The sequence below is a fragment of the Urocitellus parryii genome, chromosome 7 (genome assembly GCF_045843805.1).
Source record: "Urocitellus parryii isolate mUroPar1 chromosome 7, mUroPar1.hap1, whole genome shotgun sequence".
In the NCBI taxonomy this organism is placed as follows: domain Eukaryota; kingdom Metazoa; phylum Chordata; class Mammalia; order Rodentia; family Sciuridae; genus Urocitellus; species Urocitellus parryii.
The window spans coordinates 61,259,217-61,274,283 of NC_135537.1; the positions used below are offsets into that span (position 1 = coordinate 61,259,217).

The 15,067-nt window shown below is 38.0% G+C and overlaps 1 protein-coding gene across 1 annotated transcript in view; it reads right to left on the reverse strand.

Annotated features, from left to right (window-relative positions):
- Positions 1–341: 341 nt before the first annotated feature.
- The window catches only part of LOC113188804 (extracellular sulfatase Sulf-1), a 40,902-nt gene continuing 26,176 nt past the window's right edge, over positions 342–15,067 (reverse strand). Inside the window, 11 exon segments of the mRNA XM_026397303.2 lie at positions 342–459; positions 619–652; positions 2,556–2,566; positions 2,727–2,815; positions 7,183–7,230; positions 7,323–7,461; positions 13,210–13,386; positions 14,514–14,532; positions 14,535–14,563; positions 14,884–14,926; positions 14,929–14,977. Coding sequence (XP_026253088.2) covers positions 342–459; positions 619–652; positions 2,556–2,566; positions 2,727–2,815; positions 7,183–7,230; positions 7,323–7,461; positions 13,210–13,386; positions 14,514–14,532; positions 14,535–14,563; positions 14,884–14,926; positions 14,929–14,977 — 756 coding nt within the window.

Here is a 15,067-nt window from a genome sequence, read left to right on the forward strand (position 1 = left end):
TGTTGAGACTTGACTGAGTTTTGACTCTAGATATCCTGCCCTTACCTCCGGCACCTTCTCTGAATTCACCACCACCCTGCAGAACCTTCCACATTCTCCTAATTATAGCTGCCTTTGCCACTGAATGACCATTAATGAGGAAATTCCTTTGGTTTACTCCAAGTTCAGCCTTAGAATGTCCTTAAATTTCTCATTAGTCCTTTCGTGTTACCAATGCTATATTAATAAAAATCTTTAATGGTTTCCATGAAACCTCCCACCAAATTAATTGGCACTTCAAAGAGAAGAGATCTCCCATCCTCTCCCAGGGCTCTGAAAGGCCAGTCTGTGTTTCTCCCCTTTCACATCATTCCATGCTCCAAAGCATCACCCAACAAGCACACAAGCATGAGAGTGAGTAAGTGCTTGGAGATGCAGCTTGCTGGGTCAATGAACTGATGGAAAAGCAAAGCTAAAGATCTATAACCAGGGACCAAATGTGATGAAGAACACAGTTAGAAAAAGCATGCACTCCAAGCTATGTTCTGAGACATGGTAAGAAGCAGAAATTAGTTTGAATGGTGAGAACATGCAATTATTGGAAAGAAGTTTCCAAGAATAAAAAAAATATGTGAATACCTGTGTGGGTCATAGCTTCCTCCATCTTTAGTTCCTGATATAGGAAAATACAAGAGTGATTTATATTAGCTTGATAACTCATAAAACCATTCACTATGTAGTTTTTCATGCACAATATCTAAACCCTAGAAAGAAACATATTGGGTTAAATACAGAGTGCTGAAATCCAGAGATTTTCCATTAGAGGGGCTCAAACTGAGGACTGAAAGCTACAAATAAAAAGGCTTAAGGTTAAAAAATAAAAAAAGTTGGAGTTCCCATGAAAAAATAAGAATTGAGTTCATTTAAAAGCAGTGAAATAAGTACTTCCAGAAGTTCACATAATTCTCAGTAGAAGTTAAATTTGGGCTCTTTTTCAGACAAAACACTTGAAAAATGGACCCATAATGATCTCCCTTAGGAATAGTCTAGAAGGTGGATGACTTGAAGTGGAGCAGCAATAACGGACTCCACCTGGCACGTCATTCATCATTAAGGACTTTATCAGATGTCACCAAGTAGAGATGCACTTCCATCACCAGTGAGTTAGAGAGTCATGTTCTTTTGGGGAGAGGTATCTGGGTGTAATATTTCTAGTGCCTCATTAGTTGGCTTAGATTCCAGGCCTTTGTGGGCTGTTTCTTTCTTTCCTTTCTTCTTTTTGTAAGATTTCAGGAAAAGGTCATGAGATAAGCAGGATATTTGAAAAGATTTGAGCTGAGAGGGGTCAGTGACCAAGGGACCTATTCTGCAAGCCCCACCCTCTCTTGGCTTAGTGACTAATTTTCACTAAGTGTTAACTGAGAAGTGCTGATTGAGAACTGAGACGTGATCTCTCTCACAGGATTTATATTTTCTTATAGGATGCTCACAGCTCAAAAAAATTTAGGATCTCATAGTGGTGGACATTACAGGCAGGAAGGATGGAGGGGGGCCCCCTTTCTCCCTTCAAGTCCTACGGCCCAGAGAGCTGCCCACTTTTACTCTGAGGATGCTGGCTCTGTATGGGACTCACAAGACACAGTTTAAAACTCAGCTGCACACAAAGGGCTCCTGAAAACTGCTCCCAAATGCCTGTGAGTCCAGTTCTTTACTCTTTTGGGGTTGTCAGACTCTTCTATATCAATGTCCTTACTAGCTTCAGTTCTTTTTCTTTCCTTCTCTGGATAGCTGATTTTAAATTTTTACATAAATATTGAGAAGCAGTGTGTATTCTCATTAATTTGTAAAAAGCTGGGGCTGATTTTGAAAGAGAACTGCATCTCTATGAGCCAGAGGAAAAATCAGTTCAACACTACAGAGCAGGGACGGAACACTTGGCTGATTCCATACAGACCCTCTTATACTTTCAGATCCCAAGGGAATACACTGCTCAGATATCTCTATTTTCAGATGGGAACTATTGGCAAAAAGAAATCTAATTCATTGTATTACAGACAAGGGTTCAACTGGGGGAGGGACCCAAACTCTGACAAACAGAAATAGGGCATTATGTATTTCCATCCAAGTTCCCTTAACAAAAGAGGATCTTCTGATTTTCTTAGAGAGTATTTTCTTAGAGAGTATTGCTGACAGCAATAGCAAAGAAATCCTCAGTTTTGTCTTGTCTTCTAATGGATGCTTTTTCAGGAATTGGAGTTTACTAATCACATAGACTTGAAGGAGAGATTGGAAGAAAACACTCACCAAATCACCCAATCCTTTTTTGTGTGTGTGCGGGGGTGTCCTAGGGATTGAACTCAGGGGCACTCAACCACTGAGCCACATCCCCAGCCCTATTGTATATTTTATTTAGAGACAGGGTTTCATTGAGTTGCTTAGGGCCTCACTGTTGCTGAGGCTGGCTTTGAGCTCATGATCCCCCTGCCTCAGTCTCCCAAGCTGCTGGGATTACAGGCGTGTGCAACTGCGCCCAGCTTCACCAAATTTTTTTGATGGCTAGTTTTTTGACTGTGCACCCAGAGCTAAACTTAGAGACCAAATTATGTTTGGAATTGCCTGGAAATTTCCCTATACATATCCAGAGCTATGTAGATATTTCATGCTTGTAGATATTTCAAAGACAGAAAACTTGGTAACTCAAAGAGATCTCTAGGCAATACAGAAAAACACATGATCCTTGTCCTTACCAATTTGGTCTTGGGTTGCACTGTTTGTACCCTTGACAGCTGCAGAGCTCCATTAGCTGTACATGTAGCTGGTTCAAAAATGCCCCGTTCTATTACAGGAAGAGGAAATGAAAAATAACAATGAAAACCAACAGCAGGAGGTAGTACAGTAAAGGAAAAACTAATCATAGAGGAAAAACAAACCATGTTAAGTAACATACATAATCAAATATGGCTGGAAATACAAACTATATCTCAATAGTAACCCTAAATGTTACTGGCTTAAATGCACCAATCAAAAGACAGGCTAGTAGAATGGATTACAAAAAAAGATCCAACAATATGCTGCCTACAGGAGACTCATCTGATAGAAAAAGACATACACAGACTGAAGGTGAAAGGTTGGGAAAAATAATATCACTCATATGGACCCCGGAAGCAAGCAGGGCTGTCCATACTTGTATCAAATAAAATAGACTTCAAGCCAAAGTTAATCAAAAGGGATAAACAAGGACACTACATACTGCTCAAGGGAACCATACACCAACAAGACTTGATGATCATTAATATATATGTCCCAAACAATGGTGCAGCTACATTCATCAAACAAAAACTCTTCTCAAGTTCAAGAGTCAAATAGACCACAACACAATAATCATGGGAGATTTTAACACACCTCTCTCACCACTGGACAGATCTTCCAAACAAAATTTGAATAAAGAAACCATAGAGCTCAATAATATAATTAATAATTTAGACTTAATTGATATATACAGAATATACCACCCAACATCAAGTGAATACACTTTCTTCTCAGCAGCACATGGATCCTTCTCAAAAATAGACCATATATTATGTCACAGGGCAAATCTTAGCAATTACAAAGGAGTTGAGATACTACCATGCATTTTATCTGATCATAATGGAATGAAATTGGAAATCAATAATAAAATGAGAAAGGAAAAAGCCTACATCACATGGAGATTAAACAATATGCTACTGAATGAGCAAAGGGTTACATAAGACATCAAAGAGGAAATTAAAAAATTCTTAGAGATAAATGAAAACTCAGACACAACATATCAAAATCTCTGGGACACTATGAAAGCAGTACTAAGAGGAAAATTCATTTCATGGAGTTCATTCCTTAAAAGAAGGAAAAGCCAACAAATAAATGACCTCACACTACACCTGGAAGCCTTAGAAAAAGAAGAACAAATCAGCAGGAAATACAGTAGAAAGCAAGAAATAATTAAAATTAGAGCTGAAATCAATGAAATCAAAACAAAAGAAACAATCAAAAAAATTGACAAAACTAAAAGTTGGTTCTTCGAAAAAATAAATAAGATTGATAGACCACTAGCTACGCTAACAAAGAGAAGAAGAGAGAGAACCCAAATTACTAGCTTATGGGATGAAAAAGGCAACATCACAACAGACAATTCAGAAATACAGAAGATAATTAGAAATTATTTTGAAACCTTATACTCTAATAAAATAGAAGATAGTGAAAGCATCGATAAATTCCTTAAGACATATGAACTACCCAGATTGAGTCAGGATGATATAAACAACCTAAACAGACCAATATCAAGTGAGGAAATAGAAGAAGCCATCAAAAGACTACCAACCAAGAAAAGCCCAGGACTGGATGGATATACAGCAGAGTTTCACAAGAACTTTAAAGAAGAACTAATACCAATACTCTACAATCTATTTCAGGAGATAGAAAAAGAGGGAGAACTTCCAAATTCATTCTATGAGGCCAATATCACTCTGATTCCCAAACCAGATAAAGACACCTCAAAGAAAGAAAACAACAGACCAATATCCCTAATGAATTTAGATGCAAAAATCCTCAATAAAATTCTGGCAAATCAGATACAAAAACATATCAAAAAGATGGTGCACCATGATCAAGTAGGATTCATCCCTGGGATGCAAGGATGGTTCAATATACGGAAATCAATAAACGTTATTCACCACATCAATAGACTTAACGATAAGAACCACATGATCATCTCGATAGACAAAGAAAAAGCATTCAACAAAGTATAGCATCCCTTTATGTTCAAAACACTAGAAAAACTAGGGATAACAGGAACTTACCTCAACATTGTAAAAGCTATCTATGCTAAGCCTCAGGCTAGCATCATTCTAAATGGAGAAAAACTGAAGACATTCCCTCTAAAATCTGGAATAAGACAGGGATGCCCTCTCTCACCACTTCTATTCAATATAGTTCTTGAAATACTGGCCAGAGCAATTAGATAGACAAAAGAAATTAAAGGCATTAAGATAGGAAAAGAAGAACTTAAATTATCACTATTTGCGGATGATATGATCCTATACCTAGAAGACACAAAAGGGTCTACAAAGAAACTACTAGAGCTAATAAATGAATTCAGCAAAGTAGCAGGATATAAAATCAACACGCATAAATCAAAGGCACTCCTGTATATCAGTGACAAATCTTCTGAACTAGAAATGAGGAAAACCACCCCATTCACAATATCCTCAAAAAAATAAAATACTTGGGAATCAACCTAACAAAAGAGGTGAAAGATTTATACAATGAAAACTACAGAACCCTAAAGAGAGAAGTAGAAGAAGATCTTAGAAGATGGAAAAATATACCCTGTTCATGGATAGGCAGAACTAACATCATCAAAATGGCGATATTACCAAAAGTTCTCTATAGGTTTAATGCAATGCCAATCAAAATCCCAATGGCATTTCTTGTAGAAATAGATAAAGCTATCATGAAATTCATATGGAAAAATAAAAGACCCAGAATAGCAAAAGAAATTCTAAGCAGGAAGTGTGAATCAGGCGGTATAGCGATACCAGATTTCAAATTATACTACAGAGTAATAGTAACAAAAAGAGCATGCTACTGGTACCAAAACAGGCAGGTGGACCAATGGTACAGAATAGAGGTCACAGAAACCAATCCACAAAATTACAACTATCTTATATTTGATAAAGGGGCTAAAAGCATGCAATGGAGGAAGGATAGCATCTTCAACAAATGGTGCTGGGAAAACTGGAAATCCATATGCAACAAAATGAAACTGAATCCCTTTCTTCACCATGCACAAAAGTTAACTCAAAATGGATCAAGGAGCTTGATATCAAATCAGAGACTCTGCATCTGATAGAAGAAAAAGTTGGCTCCAATCTACATATTGTGGGGTCGGGCTCCAAATTCCTTAATAGGACACCCATAGCACAAGAGTTAAAAACAAGAATCAACAAATGGTACTTACTCAAACTAAAAAGTTTTTTCTCAGCAAGAGAAACAATAAGAGAGGTAAATAGGGAGCCTACATCCTGGGAACAAATATTTACTCCTCACACTTCAGATAGAGCCCTAATATCCAGAGTAACAAAGAACTCAAAAAATTAATCAATAAGAAAACAAATAACCCAATCAACAAATGGGCCAAGGATCTGAACAGACACTTCTAAGAGGAGGATATACAATCAATCAACAAGTACATGAAAAAATGCTCACCATCTCTAGCAGTCAGAGAAATGCAAATCAAAACCACCCTAAGATACCATCTCACTCCAGTAAGATTGGCAGCCATTATGAAGTCAAACAACAACAAGTGCTGGTGAGGATGTGGGGAAAAGGGTACACTTGTACATTGCTGGTGGGACTGCAAATTGGTGCAGCCAATTTGGAAAGCAGTATGGAGATTCCTGGGAAAGCTGGGAATGGAACCACCATTTGACCCAGCTATTGCCCTTCTCGGACTATTCCCTGAAGACCTTAAAAGAGCATACTATAGGGATACTGCCACATCGATGTTCATAGCAGCACAATTCACAATAGCTAGACTGTGGAACCAACTTAGATGCCCTTCAATAGATGAATGGATTAAAAAATGTGGCATTTATACACAATAGAGTATTACTCAGCACTAAAAATTGACAAAATCATGGAATTTGCAGGGAAATGGATGGCCCTAGAGCAGATTATGCTAAGTGAAGCTAGCCAATCCCTAAAAAACAAATGCCAAATATCTTCTTTGATATAAGGAGAGCAACTAAAAACAGAGCAGGGAGGAAGAGCATGAGAAAAAGATTAACATTAAATAGGGATGAGAGGTGGGAGGGAAAGGGAGAGAGAAGGGAAATTGCATGGAAATGGAAGGAGACCCTCATTGTTATACAAAATTACATATAAGAGGATGTGAGGGGAAAGGGAAAAAATTAAGGGAGAGAAATGAATTACAGTAGATGGGGTAGAGAGGAAAGAGGGGAGGGTAGGGGAGGGGACGGGGGATAGTAGAGGATAGGAAAGGCAGCAGAATACAACAGACACTAGTATGGCAATATGTAAAAACATGGATGTGTAACCGATGTGATTCTGCAATCTGTATAAGGGGTAAAAATGGGAGTTCATAACCCACTTGAATTAAATGTATGAAATATGATATGTCAAGAGCTTTGTAATGTTTTGAACAACCAATAAAAAAAAAATGCTCCGTTCTACTGTGTGCACGGTGTTTGTGAGCTGGGGAGGAAGAGGTAGGAGGATAGGTTAAAGTTCATGTCCTGGTTGTTCTCTTTCCAACAATCTTTCTAAACTGAAGACATATATCCTACCTGATAAAGATCTGTATTCATATTGAAGTACTCCAGAAAGCCAGGGGCAAACTCACAGAAAAGAAAATTATGTGTCTCATTTACTGTCCGCAAACACCAGTAGATGTTATTGTTAGAACTGGTGTAAGCGCAGAAAGATAGGAAAAGAAAAAAGGAAAGGAAAGGAAAACAAAACAAAAAAATGAAAAACCAGTCACCTCCGTTCTCTACACTGGAAGCGTCAAGTGTTCTTTCTTAGGAATCCTGTGTTTAATGTTAAGGATGACTATACTTCCTCCCATTCTATGCAAATTTGCTGTGAAACTCTATGAAAGTGGAAAACAAGATGGTGGTTTGTAGAGGATGAAGGTCAAGTGGAGTTTCAGCCTGATTCTCCCCTTAGTTCAGTTAGAAGTCTCCAAACTGGGGTGAATGGAGATTGGGAAGAAAAAATATCAGAACATCTCCTGGTGGTTGTTTTACCTTTTTTGAAAAAGGAAAGAAATGGAACTGGTGCTATTGCCTGTTCTCTAGGTCACGTGGCCAGTGGGGGGAAAAAAAACGGTCAATGGAAAGACAGGGTTCTTCAGTGTGCAAGGTTTTGGAGAAGGCTTGAACCCAGGTTGGTGGATTCTGGGATGGTGTCATTTGAAATCATTTTAATATGTGATTGGCTTTGACCCGAACATCTTTTGTACCATGCAGAAATTGCCTGGTACAGAGTATTGAAAAGAGATTATCAAATTTAAAAACAAATCATCCACTCTTTTATTTCCAAAAAGGCAAAGGGTACAACTTTGCTGACCTTCCTGTCAATGGTGATCGAGTTTCAGGAACACAGTGCCTAGCAAATATTTTCAAAATAATTAGGATAGTCATACTTATTAGAATAAGCAAATATTCCTTGTACATTATACATTTTTGCATGTATTAGCTCATTGAATTAGCAAATTAGCCTTTAGAGGTAGTTTATTATTATCATCTTCATTTTGCCCATGAGAAAACCAAGGCACAGAGAAGTGAAGTAATTTGTCCTGGTTGAATAGTTGACAATTGGCAGCATGAGGGTCTGAGTACAGGCTTATTCTTAACTCCTAGACTCTATTGTCCTTTGCAGTATAAGATGCACTAAATCTGTCCATTTAAGTGAAAAGGGATATTTTAAACAATGAGTGAAAACTGATTGTTCTAAAAAAAAATCAGTAGATTTTATTTTTGGTGTAGCAGGTTCACAGAAAGTTTGAGAGGAATGTCAGAGTGTTCCCATATTTCCCCATGGATATACAACCTCCCCCAGTACTGACATCCCACACAGGCTCATTTGTTAGAAATGATGAACCTACTTTGACACATCGGCACTATTGTGATTGTACACTCTACGGGTTTGGACCATATATAATGGCAACCATCTGCCATTATATTTTCATACACAATAGTGTCATTGACCTAAAATTCCTGTGTTCTATGCTCTCCTCACTCAATCTTGACATGTTTTTACAGAAGGAAAAAAAGACATCTTAGAAATGGATGATTGAGAATGATTTCATTGTTATATGATTTTTTTTTTCATTGAAAGCAAGTGCTATGTTATTCATAATTTATATTATTTTTAGTTAAGCATTTAGCTCACATCTAAATAAATTAAAAACCTGGAACCAGAACTTTCTAATATGTGCATAAATCATCCAAATCAATATTTTAAATAGGGTTTGAGGTTGATTTTACAAAATATACTAATATAATACCTTCTGATTCTTTTGAAAGAATAATTGATGAATCTCAGGAGTGATGAGAATTTATAAGTGAAATTTTAATAAAAATGACTGTATAAGGGTTGGGGATATAGCTCAAAATTAGTAGAATGTTTGCCTCACACACATAAGGCCCTGGGTTCAATCCCCAGCAACACATACACACACTCACAAATAAATAAAATGAAATGAAATGACATAAAAAGACTGTTTAGTTAACAGTAGTACTTTAAAAAACAAATACTCCAATTGACTCAGCATGCTAAGAATGCACATCTATTAAATAAGCACATCTTTCCAAGTTATTTTTCAAATCAAGGCAGTCACTAAGACCACATTTCCAAAATGATCTTTTGGCTCACTGCATTGTAAAGAATGACATCGAGACTGAAAAAAGAACAAAAGCATACTTAATAAGTGTAAGCTACATATTTTGGGACCCCTAAAGGATCAATTGAAAACAATTTTTAAAGATTCTTTACTTTTGTCTCTTTTAAATTTTTTATTTTGTGAATTCTCATAGTGCACAGGACAAGTTAGTATGGTATAATTATAGACTGTGTGTTCATTTTAAAAACTGATAGTGGTGCATAGTCAAAAATGTTTAGAGACCATTGCCACCCAGGCACCTGATCCTCTCTCTCTCTCTCTCTTTCTCTCTCTCTCTCTCTCTTTCTCTCTCTCTCTCTCTCTATATATATATATATATATATATATATATATATATATATATTTTTTTTTTTTTTTTGCTGTTACTGTTGAGTACCTACTACAATGCCAAGGATTCAAGTTGGCACTGCTAATAGAAGGAATAGGGGAATAAGAACATTAAAATATGAAATAGGAGATAAAATATATCAAAGCATATCACATATATTACTCTTCAAATTTTAAATTTCAATATTTACATCACATATATACCATTTATATAACACATACACATAGATATACATACGTGTTTACATATGTGTACATAGGATTCTAATATAAAATGTATTTTTTTTTAAACTGTGGTTTGCTGTGGGAAAAACAAAATCTAGTTGTTCCAGAAGATCAATACTAAGAATGTTGCCCACTGGAAAAAACACAAGTTTAGTTTAAATGAGACTTATTCTCCACTTTGCTCCTGAAAGCCTTATGTTCCTCACATCACTAGTGGTGACATCCAGTGGCAGGCACTGAAAACTTAGTTAAATTGACATAAACTGAGTTTATCTTGGATGGGGTAGTTTGCTTGTATGCTTATTTATTTACCTAATACTGGTTCTGCATTTCCTTTGTGTCATAGACACGGTATCCTATCTGAGAAACTGGAAGTCCAATGGGAAGACAAATGTTTAAAATCTAAAAACAACAATATTAATGTATAATTACAAATATGATAAGTCCAATGGAGACACAGTAGAGCTCACTCCAGAGTGTGCAGCTGTTCTTCAGTATCCGTGTGGGATTGATTCCAGAATCCTCCAAGGATACCAAAATCTTCAGATGCTCAAATCCCTTACAGAAAATGTCTGAGTATTTGCATACACACAGTGCACATCCTGGGATATACTTTAAATCACTAGATTACTTGGAATACCTAATACAACTGTGTAAGTAGTTGTCATACTCTATTGTTCAGAAAATAACAACCAAAAAAAAAAAAAAAAAAACCAGGTCTGTGCCTGTTCATACAGATAGCATTTTTTTCTGAATATATTCCAAGTATGGTTAGTTAAATATGTGGGTGCAGAATCCATGGATAAGGGGAGGCTAGATTTGTGATAGGGATTAACCTGGTCTGAGGCACAGGGACCACGTCTATGAGAAGAGACTTTGTAATTGAGGTCTGAAAGGACGAGTCGATGTTTGACAGGCGTAGGGAGAGGGCTCCGGATGCCTGAGCAAGAGAGAAGTAGGCTAGGGTGGGAGGGAGAAAATGGTTTCAGAGTAGGACTAAACTGGAGCGTGCAAGGCTTCATGGGATATGTTAAGGATTTTGCATTTTAGTCTAAGAAAAAAGAGGATGTTATTGGGAGCTCATTCTGACTCTGTGCGGAATGGATTGGTGAGAGCAAGAGGAGTCTGGGAGATCAAATAGGAGGCCCGGCAGGGGTGCAGGTGAGGAAATAGAGGTTTGGGCAGGGTACCTCAGCTCAGGCAAGAAAGCACAGAGAGGTACAAGGACCTGCTTCTGGCGGGAGCCAACTCTAGCTCCCTGTTTTGAATGTCCCCTCTTTTGAGGGGCTCTCCAGCCTGGAATGCACCAAATTCGTCACTTCCTCAGAACCCCTGCTCCTGTGTTCCCTCTGTGGAATGTGGCTCCCTTCCATTGGGGTGACTTTTCTCCACTCTTTAGGTTTCAGCTCCAGTGTCACCCCACTGCTGCAGCTTGGATCTGGGATGTTTCCCAAAGGCTCAAGGATTAAATGCTCCTTCCCCAGACGGGCATTATTGGGAGGTGATGAAACTTTGAGAGTGGGGGCAGCTGGGAGGTCTTTTGTCATTGGGGACATTGAAACCCTTGAAGAGGACTGGGACCCTGGCCCCTTCCTTTTTCTCTCTTTGCTTCCTGGCTGCAGTAAGGCAAGCAGCTTCTTCCACAATGTGCTCCCACTATGACGACTTGTCTTTCCATAGGCCCCAAACCACAGAGGCCAGCTCAGGACTGAAACCTCCCAAAGTGTGATTCAAAATAAACCTTTCCTTTTAAAAGTTGATTATCTCAGGAATTTTGTCATAGCAATGAAAAGGTGACCAACATACCCATCATCCCCACCCTGAGTCCCCTTAAAATTTTTGATCAATTCCCCATATCACATGATTACAACTTGTAATTAGTTTATTTATTTCATTTACTTTCTTTACTCTCCCTCTCCCCCACTGGAATGTGTTAAGAAGGTACAGAACAAGGTGTCCTGTTTGTTATTGTATTGTTGATATCTATCTCAGAGCCGGGCAGAGAACAGACCCTCAGCAATATGAATAATCCTCAGAGAGTCTCCAGCTCCATTTTAGTAACTCTATCTAAGATAAATGCAATAACTTTAAGAGTCATCTGGTCTTGATGTGAATGTGAATGTAAATGCAAACATGTAAATGCAATTCGAGAAACATCAAAACAAAATGATAAAACAAAAATCCTGCTGTCTAGCACTTCAACCCTCTCAAGGATGGTTGTGGATTCCTTGGGATTTCCAAATCCCAGTTTGAGAAACAGGCCTCACTGGACTCCAGAGATCATCTCAATCGGAAGATGGGAGCTTTTATCTACTCCATGGGCTGGCAAGTCTTCAATTGGGAGAACATACCAAAAATTCTAAGGTATTATTTCTACATGTCCTAGGTAAATATTGTGCATAGATCATTAAAGAAAATAAAAACGTTAATTTAAAAAGTGCACGATAATCCTGTATCCTAAGGAATCAATGCAAAGCCAAATAATTTTATCAGCAATAGTGAGGGCAAACTCAATAAGTGAGAACAGACTCAGAACTTATTAAACCTTAATACCATCAACACCTTTTTTCTTATTTACATGTAAGCATCAAGTTGAGATAAATGTCAAGTTAAATCAATGGATCCTGCTAGCCACACCCTTTACTATATACCTTTACTATTTTACAAGAAGGATGCTGACACTGAAGTAGGATGAGATGAAGTGGGTATTGGCTCAGAGTTTAAGGCACCCTCACCGCTCTTTTATTTTCCTATGTTACACTTGCAGTATGCATGTGAAATAAAGTAGAAACAAAATTTTGGGGGTGAAATTGTCCCTGCATTCATTGTTATTTACTTATAGAGCAGTCTTACGGGGTAGTAACTCTGCCAGGTGCTGGCTACTCTGTGAAACATCATCAGGAAGAAGAACCCTGAGAGAAGCTTGATATTAAAAAAAAATACCACTGGGGGCATGTATGAATATGTAAAACAAATCCCACCACTATGTGAAACTACAATGCATCAGGTCAAAAATGCCAAAAATTTTTCTAAAGAAAAAAATCTGGGTTTTTTTAAAAAAAATAATTCGAGTATAAAATATAATGTGATGCTTTCCTCTTGAATCTCCCTGGATTCTTGGAACTGTGCTGCTGAATCCCTAGATTAAGTAACTATGGTATGGGCCATACCCTTTCTCTGCAGGGTAGCGGGAAGCGGCATTTAGAAGGAGCAACTTACAGTTCCAGAAAGGGGCCGTCTGCCAGTGGTTGTTGTCGTGGGTGAAGCAGGTGAGGCCAGGTAGACTGCACTCCTCCCCCTTCCTCTGGCATTTCTTCTCCTTCCTCTCCTTCTTCCTACCACAATTCTCCTTGAAAAGTTGCAGTTTGCTGTCAACTTCTTGAATAGCCTCCCTGTTCCAATAGAAGGGATTTTTTTAAATGATGAAAAGGTACTTTCTTGATGAAAAATAGGATTGTTGTTGTGAGTCTTGCACCAACATTTAGATACATACAATAATAGATGACCTTTACTTTTTACAGAGAACTTCAAAATATAATCAGCAATAGTGAGGGCAAACTCAATAAGTGAGAATGGGCTTAGAACTTATTAAACCTTAATAGCATTAACACTTTTTTTCTTATTTACATGTAAGCATCAATTGAGATAAATGTCAAGTTAAATCAATGGATCCTGCTAGCCACACCCTTTGGACAAGGGGCTTAAATTTCTGGTAGCTCAGTACCAATAGAATCAATGGTTAGTTGAACCAGATGGCTTACATTAGACAGTTTTTAAAATAGGTTTGGAAAGCTGATTAAAAAAATCTTTATTATCTTGCTTTTTTTTTTTTTTTTTTTTTGGTACCAGGATTGAACCCAGGGGTGCTTAACCACTGAACCACATCCTCAGCCTTCTTCTTCTTCTTTTTTTTTCCTAGAGACAGGGTCTCACTGAGTTGCTTAGGGCCTCTGAGGCCTAAGAGTCTGGCTTTAAACTTGAGAATCTCCTGCTCAGTCAGCCTCCTGAGCCACTGGATTACAAGCGTACACCACCATGCCCAGCTATTTATTGCTTTTCCCACACAAGGATTAAACTTCATTGCAGTTCAAATGCTAAATCTCTTTTATGTGCAAATTCTGGATTATTTTTAAATATCCATGTATTTCTTTGCAGTTTCAGAATTCAACGCTATAACAGGCTGCTCTTTAAACACACTGACCTAATTAAGAGGGTCTGTAACTCTTAACCACTTTCCACAGATGGCAGTGTATGCAGAAAAAAACCATTCCTAGTCTCCTAGAGGAGCAGAGTGTGCATGCACTCTGGTTACAGGGGAAGCTCCGCATGGCTGTCCTTCAAAGGATTACAGAAGCCTTTCATGGTCCCTTGGTGAGGCTTGAACTATGTGTCAGGGATCTACGTGGATCTATCTCTGCCAAAATAGCACCATTTGAAACCTCAGGATCCCTTGCTATTTTTCAAGGGGCCAGTGGATGGTTCTCAACTCCCAGCAAACATGGAAAAAGGAGTCACTTACTTGAAGGGGTGAAGATGGCTCTTTTTACATCTTTTTCTTTATTGTAATAGCTGCAGGCCAGAGGGTTACAAAATGAGTCTTCATAACCTTGCATTTCATCAAAGAGTTCATTTTTTTTTTAAAAAAAAAGAAGCAACATAGTCGGCAGGCAGTTACTCTGTTGTCACTATTGTGGCTTATTAGGACTTTAAAAAAATCTTTTGCTTAAAATTCATGGCATACTTGACTTAAATAGGTGAGGTCATAATACTATGTTAATGCATTCATATGAAGCTTGGTGTTGGGAAAAGAGAAATGAGCCTCGTGCTTACCACTCTAGCTGTGTAAAAATGGGTACAGAAAGCAGACTGAGAGATGGGTACATGCTCACCTCTGCTTACTGCAGCTACATTCCTCAGGCTTTCTTCTCTTTAGTGTCCCCTCACTTCTCTCAAATTCTTAATTTTATCTTGCAGAACTTCAATCTGGAAAACATGTACTCAAATCATTACATTTTAACATCAGGATCTTTCTCCCCCCCCCTCTTTTGTACCAGGGTTTGAACTCAGGGGTGC